Source organism: Magallana gigas, chromosome 1 (assembly GCF_963853765.1).
Source record: "Magallana gigas chromosome 1, xbMagGiga1.1, whole genome shotgun sequence".
NCBI lineage: Eukaryota > Metazoa > Mollusca > Bivalvia > Ostreida > Ostreidae > Magallana > Magallana gigas.
The window spans coordinates 59,190,680-59,206,238 of NC_088853.1; the positions used below are offsets into that span (position 1 = coordinate 59,190,680).

Here is a 15,559-nt window from a genome sequence, read left to right on the forward strand (position 1 = left end):
TGGTATAAATTTAATGAAAATCCGTCAAAATTTATAGGCATGAGAGCGCTTACTAAAAATTGTGACGGACGGACACACGGACGCACGGACGGACGCCCGGCATTTCTATGTCCCTGCTCCGCGTTGCGCCGGGGGACAAAATACTCTTGCTATATTAAGGAGCATTTGATTTACTTCTGGTTTTTTTTTTCATTTTGTATTGCAGTTTTTTACCAATTAAATTAAATTGGTTAACTGTCATCTTATTTGGCATCCTACGGATCAACAATATTAGTGGCAGTACAGTAAAAGGACTATCCCTACAGATACTGGACTTTGACAAGATGTCTTTTAGATCCAGAGAAAAGGGATTTAGTGCACTTGCTGCACTTTATAGCTACAGTAAAACTGAAAAGTGTAAACAAGGTCGAGTCTAGTGATCAATTTCTTTTTGAGAAACATCGTTTGTATAAACTCTTTCCTTTGAGCTTTCTGAATATCTGTTACGACACGCGACTATATGTTCCGTGTTTAATTGTAAACACAAAGGGTTAAAGCAAAGGTAAAAAAATGTCCAGGTTTTCAGCAGATCCTACGTAGGCGAGAAGATTAGAAAAACGGGAATATACGACGGTCTTTGGGGTAAATGTATGCCCATGATATGTGTACACATGAACATGATTACTTGTTTTCTATACTTTTTTAACGACCATACATGCATTTTCGGCTAAAAGACAGGCGTGTAAATGCTGCATTTGACCGAATTTGCACTTGCCATTCAAGAAAGGCGTTAAAGACAACAGTCCTGCCCTTTTTGCATGGAGCTCGGTTTTTTATTTTGAAGAGCCTAATAGAATATTTAGGTACATTTTGTTTTAAATACTTATCTTTAATAGTTCGCAAACATAATTATTGAAACAATTGAACCGTAAAAGCAGAGACAAATGTGTGTGACCACCTCGGATGTGAATGACTGTGCCCCTCAACTCCCATCACACTCTGACCATTCTTACCAACTTACTACGTTGGAGTGAATGGTCGAGGACCGTAAGGTTTTGTTTCTTTTTAACAAAATTAATAAAATGTATCAAATAATTATTGTATGTGTCTGACTTTAAGTTCATTTTCTAGAACCTAAAGTTGCAAGTTACGGAACTTACAAGCATGAATCAGGTAGTGTAGTTGAAAAGACCCTTTACCTCAGAAGATATAATTCATGTACACAAAAGATCAGTTTTCATTTTCTTCTCAAAACGCATTTTGTTATTCTTTTTTCCACGTGTGATTTAGACAAATGTGCAAAAGCCCCGTGTCTTATTTATGAGATTTTACGAGATACGGTATTTCGGTAATTAGCAAACATCTACCAAAATGAATATGATTATTTATTGTGTTTTGTTTAATTCAAGAAAAGTGTACTGAAAAAAACCCATCAACTATTCTTTATATCTCTCGAAAGAAGGAGATTATCATATGTACAAATTTTCAGACTGTTCCATGCAGAAGTAAAACATTTTATAGGGGGGACAAAGTAACACGTAAAGAGAGACATAAAGACAGACAGACAGACAAGGTAAAACCAATATACCCCCCTAAACTTCGTTTGCGGGGTATAATAAGTCAACATATAACAATATGTTGGAATCCAGTTGGTACAAAAATATATAATACGATATGTCATGCCTAAAGAAATAGTATGTTAAAATTTCATACATCTGCAATAAATAGTTGCTAAACAATTTGTTTGAAAATTAACATTTTTTACCATATCATGTCTAACTTACCAAATCCACCTACGACTTATTCGTCGTGCTGGAGGAAGGGGAGGAGAAGAACTTCCTTTCTAGGACTGGACAGGTATTCTCACGGTTCCTACCTACGCTCCAGAACCTTAAAATGGGACAAAGATGGTCATATCTACCTAGAACAAGTTCAGTAAGGTTCCAGACGAAGTCTTTAACACTGCTGCGGACTCTTTTTGGCGACAAAGTTTAACTTCACGATGAGAAAAGGAACCATTGTAAGTACCATTAATTACAAATTTAGTGGTAACGTTTAACAATCACATTTACAATTAAATCAAAAAGATTTCTACAAATCAAGAGCTTAAAGAAAAGGCCCATGGGCAACATCCTTAGGTCATAAGCAATCATTGTGTGAAGTAAGAATTTCCAATGTTTCTCTTTAAGTAAGATATGGACCAGATACGAAATTATGCACTTTAAATTATATTATTTATTTCTTTATGATGATAAAAACTTTTGTTTTACATGAACAAGTTTTAAAATAGCCCCAAAACCACTGCCTATTTTACAGATTATTTTGCATAAGACATTTGACAAAGTTGCATCTAAAGGCACACGGACAGGGTGAAACCAATATACCCCTATAAACTTCGTTTGCGGGGTTATAATAAGTCAACATTTAACAAGACGTTGGAATCCAATTGGTACAAAAATATATCCTATAATATGTCATGCCTAAACAAATAGTATGTTAAAATTTCAAGAATATGCAATAAATAGTTGCTGAAAAATTTGTTTGAAAATTTACCTTTGTAACCCTAACATGTCCAACTTACCAAAAACGTTTTTAATTCTCTGATTTCAGAAATCCACCTACGACTTATTTGTCGTGCTGGAGGAAGGGGAGGAGAGGAAGTTCCTGTTCAGGACTGGACTGGAATTCTCCCGTTTTCTAACAACGCTCCTCAACCTCAAAAACGGTAGTACGATGATAATATCCACTGAGAACAAGTTCTCTAAGCTTCCGGGTGAAGTGCTTAAGACTGCTGCAGACTCGTTCTATGCAATACAGTTCAACTTCACAATGAGAAGAGGAACCATTGTAAGTACCATTAACTACAAATTAAGTAGTAACTTTTAACAATTATGTACAATCATATTTACAACTAGATGCGATCCCGTTGCGAGCAACGAGTGGGTCTTCCGTCCAATAATTTATTTTCACATGATTTAATTTTTTTTTTCTAATTTTCAAAAATCCAAAATTCATCCAATCATTTCGAGAAAGATGTCATTAGACACAGAATTCGAAGCACAACTTCGATATCATGTTTAAAAAGTTATTTAAAAAATATTATTTAAATTTAAAATTCATCCAATCATTTCGAGAAAGATGTCATTAGACGCAGAATTCAAAGCGCAACATAGATATGTTTAAAAATTAGTCTGATGCCATTTAAACACGATTTAATTAAATTTAAAATTTTCAAAAAAATAAAAAATCATCCAATCAATTCGACAAAGATGTCATTAGAAGCAGAATTCGAAGCGCAACTTAGATATCATGTTCAAAAAATTTTCTGATCTCATTTAAACATGATTGAATTAAATTTAATTTTTTTAAAAAATGTTAAATTCATCCAATCAATTGGAGAAAAATGTCATTGGAAGCAGAATTTGAAGCGCAACTTAGATATTATGTTTAAGCACTAGTCTGATGTCATTTACACACGATTTAATTAAATTTAAAATTTTCAAAAAAATTAAAAATCATCCAATCAATTCGACAAAGATGTCATTAGACGCAGAATTTAAGTGCAACTTAGATATCATGTTCAAAAAATTTTCTGATCTCATTTAAACACAATTCAATTAAATTTAAAATTTTTAAAAAAATGTTAAATTCATCCAACCAATTCGAGAAAGATGTCATTGGACGCAGAATTCAAAGCGCAACTTAGATATTATGTTTAAGAACTAGTTTGATGTCATTTAAACACGATTTAATTAAATTTAAAATTTTCAAAAAATTTAAAAAGCATCCAATCAATTCGACAAAGATGTCATTAGACGCAGAATTGTAAGCGCAACTTAGATATCATGTTTGAAAATTATTCTAATGTCATTTAAACACAATTTATTTAAATTTAAATTTTAAAAAAAAATTTAAATTCATCCAATCAATTCGAGAAAGATGTCATTAGACGCAGAATTTAAAGCGCAACCTTAATATTATGTTTAAGAATTAGTCTGATGTCTTTTAAACACGATTTAGTTAAATTAAAATTTTCAAAAAATTTAAATATCATCCAATCAGTTCGACAAAGATGTCATTTGACGCAGAATTGTAAGCACAACTTAGATACCATGTTTTAAAATTATTCTGATGTCATTTTAACGCGATTGAAATGAAATTAAAATTTTTGAAAATTTTAAAATCATCCAATCATTTCGACAAAAATGTCATTAGACGCGAAATTCCAAGCACAACTTAGATACCATGTTAAAAATTAGTCCGAGGTCATTTTAACGCGATTTAAATGAGTTTAAAATTTTTAAAAAATTTAAAATGCATTCAATTAATTCGAGAAAGATGTCATCAGATGCAGAATTGTAACCACAACTTAGATATTATGTTTTAACATTAGTCTGAGGTCATTTTAACACAATTTAAATGAGTTTAAATTTTTTTAAATATTTAAAATTTATCCAATCAATTCGAGAAAGATGTCATCACACTCAGAATTGTAAGCGTAACCTAAATATTATGTTTTGAAGTTAGTCTGAGGTCATTTAAACACGATTTAATTAAATTTAAAATTTTCAAAAAATTTAAAAATCATCCAATCAATTCGAGAAAGATGTCATTAGAGGCAGAATTGTAAGCACAACTTCAATATTACATTTAAAAATTAGTCTCAGGTCAATTTATTAAGATTTAACAAAATTTAAATTTTTTTAAAAATTTATAATTGATCCCATCAATTCGAAAAAGATGTCATCAGACGCAGAATTGTAAGTGCAACTTGGATATTATGTTTTAAAATTAGTCTGAGATCAGTTTAACACGATTTAATTAAATTTTAAATTTTAAAAAAAATTAAATTTCATCCAATTAATTCGAGAAAAATTTCATTGGACACAAAATTGTAAGCGCAACTTAAATATTATGTTTTAAAATTAGTCTTAGGTCATTTTATTACGATTTAATTAAATTTAAAATTTTCAAAAAATTTAAATTTCATCCCATCAATTGGAAAAAGATTTTATTTGACGTAGAATTAAAGTGCAACTTAGATATTATGTTTTAAAATTAGTCTGAGGTCATTATAACACATTTAATATGAGTTTTAAAATTTAGCTTCCCTACTCGGAATTTCCAGACAATGATTTTTCTCGTGATGCTAGACTATCATGTCCTCTATCATTCCTGAAATTTTCAGCTTTCTATCTTTTCTCGCTTTAAAATAGATGTGTGGACAATGAAAACTCATCAAAAGTGTGTTCTATATCTTGACCCCGGCTAGCTTCCGTACTCAGAATTTCCGGACAATGATTTTCCTCGGGAGGCTAGACGATCATGTCCTCTATCATTCCTGATAATGTCAGCTTTTAATCTTTGGACGTTTTTGAGGAGATGCGTGGACAAGACGTTTTCGTCAAAAACGTGTCCTATATTTTGACCCCAGCTAGCTTCCGTACTCGGAATTTCCGGACAATGATTTTCCTCGTGAGGCTAGACGTTCATGTCCTCTATCATTCCTGAAAATTTCAGCTTTCTATCTTTGCTTGTTTTTAGGAGATACGTGGACAAGAACTTTTTAAAAAATGACAAAATGGCGGATAAGTCCGAACCGGAAGTGATTTTTACAAAATAAAAAAAAAGCGTATCAAGTTAATATAATAATAGATCGATGCTGAAAATTTGACAAAAATTGGACCACCCATCTCCGAGAAATCTTCTGCACAAAAATTGTAAAGAAAAGAAAAAGAAAAAAAAAAACTAGACACGATCTCGTTGCGAGCAACGAGGAGGTCTTCCGTCCGATTTTTAGAAGGACATTTGACATCATCGACTTTGATTTTGACAAAAAAATATGATATGGAAAAAAAAGTGGAGAACTAATGCTTTAATGTATCACATTTTATAACTTATCTTATATTGCCCTTTTAAAGACTTGCATTTCTTCAAATTAAGATAGAAAAGATTAAACTTGTTTACCTCTGGCTCCTAAAGAACCCTTAATACGTAACGCAAGAGAAAATCATTATATTGTTAGGATATATAAACGTATTATACCTAATTCAGCTTAAATAACCTTTCACAAAATAGCTCTTAAGTAGGGGCTATAGATTAAAGAATTTAGAGCCCTTTGATCCCCTAATTTAAGGGGCCAGCCCCTTTTTCTTGAAATCAAATGGAAGGTCATTTCATACTGAACACATTTTGTCAACAAATGTTTAGAAATTCGTTACCGTTCTTAAGATATATGGGAAAGAAGATATTAGGGGCCGATCCCTTATCTCCATATAGGGACCGTTTAACGAAATTTTGAAGGTTGCATATTGTTAAAAACATCATTTTGAACAACTTTTCTTCTGTGCTGCATTTCAAAATATTTTTCCTTTCTGAGATATGGGTGATCAGATTTTTGGACTTTTGACCCCTAAAAACCTCTAATTACATAACACATGATAAAATTATTACATTGCTTAGATACATAACTGTGAGATAAACATATTTGCTTCTATAACATTTTACAAAATATCCCCCAGTAAAGGGCTATAGATGAAAGACTTTAGAGCCCTTTGATCCCCTAATTTAAGGGGCCAGCCCCTTTTTCTTGATATCAAATAAAGGGTCACTGAATTCTAAACAAATTTTGTTCAGCAAGTGTTTAGCAATTTGTTATCGTTCTGGAGATATATGATAAAGAAGGTTTTAGGGGCCGATCCCCTATCTTCTTATAGGGGCCGTTTAACGAAAGTTTGAAGGTTGCATATTGTTAAAAACATCATGTTGAACAACTTTTCTTCTGTACTGCGATCGAAATGATTTGAAACCTTCATGCACAATTTCAGTCTTCCGTCTACCATCGCTGAAAATTTCAAGTTTATATATGCTATAGTTTAAGAGGAGTACTGCCGACAAAATACCCCTCTGAAAATCGATAAAACGACTATATCTCAAAACCGGAAGTGACGTCATCAATAAAAAAATTTGCAAAACGGTTCATATCATCTTCTATTAGATAATATACCTCAGTTTTGAAAAATAAAAAAAATATATATCTTCCTCCCTCCTGGGTCTAGATACCCCCAGGTCGCAATTCCAAACAGGCACTTTTTTAAGGCTGGCCTAACCCCCATACAAAATATGCATATGTTCACAAAATTTAATTCTGTAATTTTGATTGAATGAAAGATTGAAATAATGAACTATGACTTTTTTGTAATTATAAAACAGCAAAATCATTTGAATTTTATAAAAAAGAGATGTTGTATAGTGAACTAAGAGGTTTGTAACTTTGGTGCAATTCCTAAAAAAAATGCTAGTCACATATTTTACCATAAATTTAAATACTTCTTTTTCTCACAGCTCAAACAGCTCCCAGACACTGACAAAGATGTCCTCATAAAGAAATGGGAGGACGAGATCAGACTGTTCCTTTCTCCTGAAGCTATTTCTGTTGGAGATGCTCTGGAATTGCAAGAAGGGTCGAGAGTTACTGTCAGAGGGACATTTAAGGAGGTAAATGATCGACATGAAGTTCCTTAATCAGTTTGTCTAAAAAATACAACAAACGATAAAATACCTTATTCGCTCAAAACAAAATGCGTGTTTCCAGTAACCTGAATAACCCTAGTTTTACACCTTAGGACTTTTCATACAACTCCAGATAGCAACCCACAATTGGTTTTAAGTGTGCATTTGTGTTATTGAAATTAAAACGAAGTAAATACTTCCCTAAATAAACTGGCATTTTATAAATTGATTAAACATGTAGATGTATACTATGGAATCATTAAAATCAACGACGTTATTTTGCATGACACATAGTTTTTATAAGTATTTGAATTACACATTTTTATAACATAAATTCTTGGACTTTTCCGACAAGAAAATTGAGAAAAACCCATATAAATCATGTTGTGCAATATTTAAAGATAACATTTTTTCCATCAAACTACGTATCAGTAATCGAAAAATTTCTGACAAATAGTATTGATCCAAGTAAAATTGAACCCTTGTCTCGTTTAACCAGAGGCTCGGCTGTCTCCGTTAATCTACGACAAGCAATAGAGAGACTCTCTGCTTGTTGGGGATTTTAAAAGACATACAAGCATCTGGTAAATGTCTGGCATAGTAATATATGACTCCAAAAAATCTTTAAGTTGTTTATATCATTTAAAATCTTACTATTTTCAAGGTATCTATAAATAAGTTTTCTTAAAGAACAATGCTTCAGAACACATTACATAGAATTTATCGTTTATTTTCGAGAACCAAGTCCTGTCAGCGGTGAAGATTTGTGCTTAAGTCCAAACACTGTTTTACTTCCGGTTTGCCAGAGTAATTGCATAGGAGGGTTGATTTAAATCAACTGCGAAAAATTAGAGTATTTAGAAAGTTTTAACTGTCCTTCCGATGCTATATTTAAAGAGACAGTACAGCTGAAAACACATGTGTGAATAACCTAAGATTTCCCATTGTATCGTTAGGGAATAAGAAATAACGTTGATTCTAATAGTTGCAATACATAAAAGTCCCTTTCACCTGTGTTTTCCCCAGGCCATTTTTGCATGACAGTACCACCATGCATTGAAAATCCCCCCACCATGCATCACACAGTGCCACCATGCTTCCCGCTATGCATGTTTATTTCAAAGCAAAATTCTTTTTCCAATTATAACACATTTTAACTGTAATTAGTAGATATAAAATGTCGTTTATCCGCTCAAACTTTAGAAAACCACTTGCACCCGCAGTGAGCACAGTTAACTTTGATATTGAACTCAGCAAAGGGGCACACATGGTTATCGATTAAAGGACTTAGCTTATTCTTGAAACATTTTCAAACTGAGTTTATTAATTGGTGATTAATGAATAAATAGAGGCCTGATTACTTCTTGTTTTAATATGTGCTTTTTTCGACATCTTCGCCATTTTCCAAAATCTAATAATAGCACCATGTTCACTCGATGGTGTTAGTTTGGATTCGATATGCTTGAACTCTTTGTTTGCCGCAAGGATATTGGAAACTTAAGAATATGTACACAATAAAGAAAAATCAAAGGCCTGAAGGGCCTGAGAGTCGACTCGCATTTGATTGTCAACAATGGAATAGGCGAAGTACAAAGATAAAGAATATTGCTTCTTTAGTTTAAGGGCATTGCAGATATGATGCATGAACGTTTGAATATGAAAAAAAAATAGTTTTAGCACCAAAATCCCGACACTGCACGTGAATGGACACTATCACACATGTATACAAAGCCTTCAATTTTGTATCACCCAATTGCACCTAAAAGTTGTGCCCAAAGTGTTGTATTCCTTTCTTGGTAATAGGTTTTGCGCAATTATTTGTTGTTTTATGTGTATATTAAGTTTGTAAATAATGCATTCACCTGGACATTTGAGGTAAGCATTCTTCTAGCTTTGAAAAATATGTAAAATTGATACTAACATAGCGATGCAGCAGAATGTACACGTCTACACGGGTGAAACATCGAACTATTTTAAAATGTAACGTGTTGTATAGATATCAGCAAAGAAAAATATATACATGGGGGACAATCCCCATTACGAGTCATGTTCAGCTTTAATATCATTTCATCCTATAAAATGATATTACATAAAGGATATTCAATTTGGCATTAATTTCAACTGCCAATTTGTCAACCATATTCAGTTAAATTAGTGGAAATCAAGCAGAGATATGAACATTCTTTTATTCATAAAATGCAAGAAATACAGTATAAACTGTAAGTTATGAAACATTTTATCATTTTCATATAAGCCATTAATAAAAATTGACTTATAAACAGCATGCATATTGTGTAATAATCCAATCAGTGGCGAATGGACACAGTAGGAAGTTATGCATGCTAAGTCAATAATCAATGGTGCTATAAGAGACAGTCCATTTATACTATATTCCCTATCTCAATCAGAACATTGCAATAATGAAATCTGCTACAATACTCGAAACAACAACTAAATGTAAACAAAAAAAATACATGGTTATGACTACATTTCATGAGAAATTCTTTCTTGACTAGCTTACGTTGCAGGGGTATTCATTGGTTTTAAAAATAAAAAAACTTGGTATCTTATCAGTCTTCAAATCAAATAAAGATTTTTTTTCACTTAGTCTAAAAAACAGCATATGCATGTATCAACTTGCTTTTAAAAAAGAAAAAAAAACATAGCATCTGCTACAAATACATTAGTTCTACAATTACTCAATGTTAAAAACTTATATTACGTCTAAGAGTTAACAAATGGAAATGAGCTTTACATAAAGAAATCGATTATTACCGGTATTAGCTTTTCAGTCATATTGATAGTGTATATAAAATATCACTTGATTTCTCACAAGTTTTTAAAAGTAGAAAAGACATGACAAAACTCTATTCAATACAATCTAAAAAAAATTTCCAAATTAACACATCCGTGCAAAAGCTGGAAGTGAAAATTTTACATACAACACTTTATGGTAAGAGAGATTATTGTGCATGAAAACATATTGCTCAAATTACAATCACGTCAGTGATTGTGAAAATGATGATACCGATGAAGTAATGATGTTTGAAATGACACGCAAATAAAAAATTATTTTAAAAAATATGACTGCATGCATGTTGTAGTTGTTTTTGTTTGTTTGTTTGTTCGTTGTTGTTGTTGTTGTTTTGTTTGTTGCTTTTTTCTTTGCATGAACTGTGCATGGAAATTAGACAAGTAAGTAATTTTATTGCTAAAAACCTTTTACAATTTAAAATCATTTTTATTTTATGAAGTATGACGTTTGATGAAAATTTAAAAATAAGACATGAATAATTATACATTTTCATCGAAATGAACTAATGTTTTTTAATGTAATTTTTAATGGGGGTCATTGATATGACTAAAAATGATTAACATTCTTATCACAGTGAAGTAATGTATTTTTTTTACAATTTTTTAGTGAATGAAGCCTTTAGAATTGCCATTACGGCCATAATCATGGCCAGCTTGATCGGCCTGGGCATTTTGCTGCGGTATCTCCTCAGGAGATACCGCAACTACATTTTGCGGAGGGGGAGGCGGGAACCATTACGGCTGCGCCACGTGAAGTTGCAAGGGTAGATCTAGACCATTCATACCGCCGGACCCTGGCCGCTGCGCAGGAAGTTGAAGCGGCCACACTGACCGCCATTAAGAAGGAGCCGGTGACTCTCCATTCCTGCCACTGCACCCTGGCCGCGGCACAGGAACTCCACCACGCCATCAAAAAGGAACCGGTATCCCCCCGCTCCTGTCGCCGGACTCTGTCCATGCCAATGATCTCTCCGAGGAAGGACCCCTACCTCAGGGACGAGCTGATTGCTTTGTAATCTTAATCATCTGATTAAACCCGATAACAAAACTTTTAAACTTGCTCGGTGTTTTTTCCCCACTGTTTTCCTATATGATGAGACGAAAGAAATATCTGCATTTTTTTTGCTGATTTCTTTCTTTCTTTTATTTTGGTAACTATATTATAATTTTAGAAATTTAAAAAAAAAAATGTTTATATTTCTTAACGTCTCAAAAACTGTATGAAAGTTTCAAGCAAAAAAAAAAAGAAGATGCCTGAGGCAATTTGATCAGCTGAAAAATGAAACGATGGTTGAGAAAATCAAAAATGGTATACAAGTTTGTCTAAAGAAACTGGTCCAAGTAATCAAAGAGGAAACATTTAAGACCATTTAGTATCGGTATTTATCTCCTGTTTGTCAAACAATTATCTGAACGACGTAAAGGACAGTCTATTGAGTAGAATTAAAAAGAAAAGATCATTATATTAAAAAACTCAAGATATAAAGGCATGGTCAATATTTAAACGATTTTGCAAAGACACATTTTTGATAATTAGCTTAAAAATTTAAAAACAATGACAGAGTCAAGGGGAAAATCGATATTTTTGAATGGAACGAATAATTGAATACGCCCACTTGATTTAAAATCCAATCAATATGAACAATTTGAAATGTTTTTCAGTCGCCAAAGGTAATAACCAATGAAAGAATTAGATTTTCTGCAATAAGTTCAAGTTTATTTTCTTTCCTTGTAGTATGAATTTAATTTACTTCGTGTCTGGCATTTTTGGAACGTTTTTTTTTTTTTATCAAACTCTGTTAAGCTTTGAACAAGATGTATCAGTGTGGATTTTGCCATTTGATATTCGATTCGTACGACAGTATGACAAACCATGAGAAAGTACACGAAAACAATGTGAGGTATGTTGATCTATTTTTTTTTATGTGTGTACGTTTTGTGTGCAAGCTAACCGCTTACTTTACAATGCAAGAGGGATGACTCTCGCTCTCTCTCTTTCTCTCTCTCTCATATTTACAAGAGATAATGGACAAAATAACTTTTTTTAGTTAAGAAATTCAAAAACTTTAAGTACTCTCATACTCTCAGGTAAAAAAAAAAAATCCAACAAATCAACAGCTCTCTGTAGGTTATTACACTTAGGATATTTCAGATTTTGATCAATGCATTCGAATATCGGATAGTGAATTACAAATGTATTTATCATGGGTACTGAGCATTATTTGTACATGTGGGAAAGTAGGCGGGTTTGTTTGGGTGATTGCTTTTTACAATGATTGGCTATTTATATAGTAACTAGTACGCATGAGTGGATATGTTATATAAGGGCGTGTATTTGGTAAATGAGCCATTCGAAGGCTCAGATTCTTAACTTAGTTCACGTATTAGAGATATTACCACCCACCCAACCCTTGTTGATATGTTATTTGTAATAATCGATTTGTTATCAGTAATAAAGTTATAATTTATCTTTTGTAGTTTGATGATTGTAATATGGAAGGAGTTAAACGAGAGATTGATTGATCGAGTTGATTAACTGTGATTGGATTTGATAAGAAACAGAAAAAGAGAATTTATGTAATGTGGTTGAATAAAATCTGAGTGCTTCGCCTCCTATCCTATAATAATGTGTTGTTTTAAATGGTAAATGATTTATGTTCGTTTGAGTGTAACGAACTAAGAACATAATAAAAGTTTCTCTCTCTCTCTCTCTCATATTTACAAGAGGTAAGGAATATAACTTTTTTATTAAAAAAATACCATTTACCCTTAGGTAAAAAAACAACAACAACAACAAATAGTAGTTACCTGTAGGGTATTGCTTTTCAAGGATATATAATATTTTGTCAATTCATTGAAATATCGAATAGTGAATTACAGTAAAAATTGTCAAAGATTTTTAATAATTAATTAATTAGTCTAAATCTATAGCGGTATATTTTATTGTCTAATATTTTATTTTTTTTATTTCGTTTAGTTCAATAGTTCGCGAACAGAATTTATATCAACAAATTGAAGATATGAGTTGGAGCGAATTACTGACAAGTAACGAAAATTCAGTCCCGAGCGGTACAAGTCCTGTGGGTCAAGGAGACAGCGATTCAACGATTGATTTTGATGACATAGCAGATTCTTCGTTTCATGGAGATCGTTCTTTACTGATGGACGACAGTACGAGCAAATCGATGGATTTTTCCGACATTGCCGATTCCAGTTTTAGCGAAATAGAAAATCTATCCTTGGATGACGATTTACGCCGATGACCTCATCAGAAATCAAGTTGGCGCGGGCCAAGATGACTACAACATAAAGTTAGTCACCGAGAGAACCCTTAAAGACCGTCGATTACCAGCTGACGTTCAACAATAAGTTTTTTCGCGAAAAAAAGAAACTTATCGAAGTAAAAAAAAATTGTTCGTGATGCATTTGAAAAAATGATCGATCACGTCAAGAAAAACCTCCGTCCCGGCGACATCATGAGAGCTGCCATTCACAATGAAAAACTAGACTTGCCTATCTATGTTCCATGCCGTCCGATGGAAGAGATGAACGCCGAAGCTATGATGGAGAGTCTAGTAAATGTTCTTAACAGTAACGAGGACATTCCTTTTGACTCCACCTGTCGTATCGACATAGGTGCTATCAAGTATCCGCGCGGTGGTAAAGGTTTAAAAATGACCAACATCGATGCAGATATCATTAAAAAAAATCCCATAGTGCTGATAAAAAATACCGATAATCTATGTCTGTTAAGAGCTGCTCTTGTGGCTTTTTGCAGTGCTTGTAAAACAACGACGAGTACAGGAGATTGAAAAATATGCATTCTACTCTCACCCCAGCCGAAATTTTCATTCAGTTTGAGAAATGCCCACAGTGGTACTATAGACAAGTGCGTAAAAATGCTAAGCAAACGCAGGACACCCTCACTCGATCTGTGTGTCATTCATTGGCCATTTCGAAAGACCAACCGTTAACGTACTCATTGATCCAAAAATTAGAGGATTTTTTCAATGCAAACATTTACGTGGTAAGCTCTGCTCTCGGTAAAGCATTTTCATACATCAGTCAAAACTGCGATGAGGAAAGAGAAAAAATATTTTTATACCACGTAGACAAGGATGCGGGACACTTTCATGCCATTGTTAAAATATGTGGCTTTTTTTCAAGATCGTATTTCTGTTCTTCGTGTCTGATCCCGTATGATCACAAACATAGACATACTTGTAAGAATCATTGCAGCGTTTGTTTGTTGGATGATGGTGAAAAGCACCAGGTATGGATTTGTCAAGATTGCAACCGAACTTGCAGATCTGCGGAGTGTTACATGAGGCATAAAAATCGTACCGAAAGCGGCAGTGTGCCATGCAAGCTAGTACAAATGTCCGACCTGTCACAAAATCGTGGAACAACGCGAAATGAAGCCGGAGGATCACAAGTGCGGGTACTTTACGTGTAAATCTTGCCTTCAGTATGTAGAACCGGAACATCTCTGTTACGCGAGAAGCTACCCCCATTCCGACAATGGAAAGCGACGTTACTTTGCCGACATAGAGGCATCGCAGAGGGACGAAATAGTGCAGTGTGAATGGGGCTATGCCCCTCGCCTTGACACAAACTGCGATCAATGTATTCAAGAGCAAAACACCTGTTCGGATTGTCGTCGATGTCAGCATTGTCTCCAGTCTTTCTGCGGAAAATCAAGGCATTCTGTTGTCTTAGCCGTCTGTCAGTCCGCCTGTACAAAGTGCGAAAACAATGACATGACTCCAGAGAGCACATGCAATAAATGTGGAGATCGGTGCAATCGTTGTGCTAAAAGGGATAAAAAAAACAAAAAGATATATCAGAACCACCTGTCCCGGAAAGTGTGGATTCCGAGAGCGCGTGTTTCAGACTCTGCACGACTTTGGTAGATGGATATTCCACGAAAACCACAGAGGGTATACGGTCGTTTATCACAATAGTTCATACGATGGTCAATTTCTACTTCAGTACCTTCTATCGCAGACTATACGACCTTCCTTTATTATCTACAGAGTAGTAAAGTGCAAATGTTTAACGTGAATGCTTTACAGATCAGAGTGCATGATTGATTCATTTAATTTTTTACCAATGGCCCTGGCAAAATTACCTGGAGCATTCCAACTGGAATCACGGGCCCGATGGCATGTCAATCGAAGGTCGGGAAAAATTCTACGAGTGGTATCGGGGAAAAATTGACAGCGGAGAAGTGTTTGATTTTCATAGCGAAATG

General features: G+C 33.7%; 1 protein-coding gene across 1 annotated transcript; it reads left to right on the forward strand.

Moving 5' to 3' along the window:
• The first annotated feature begins 1,981 nt into the window (after positions 1-1,981).
• Positions 1,982-7,898, forward strand: LOC136273588 (uncharacterized). Its single transcript, XM_066078327.1, has 3 exons — positions 1,982-1,999; positions 2,590-2,826; positions 7,324-7,898. Exons 1-3 carry the CDS (start codon positions 1,982-1,984, stop codon positions 7,501-7,503), a joined length of 435 nt encoding a protein of 144 aa, XP_065934399.1. The 3' UTR covers positions 7,504-7,898.
• Positions 7,899-15,559: the final 7,661 nt, after the last annotated feature.

Bases quoted from the DNA above. Each gene is read 5' to 3' on its own strand.
- LOC136273588 (XM_066078327.1), top strand. The intron at 2,827-7,323 runs GTAAGTACCATT...TTTTTCTCACAG, and splicing joins CAATGAGAAGAGGAACCATT to CTCAAACAGCTCCCAGACAC.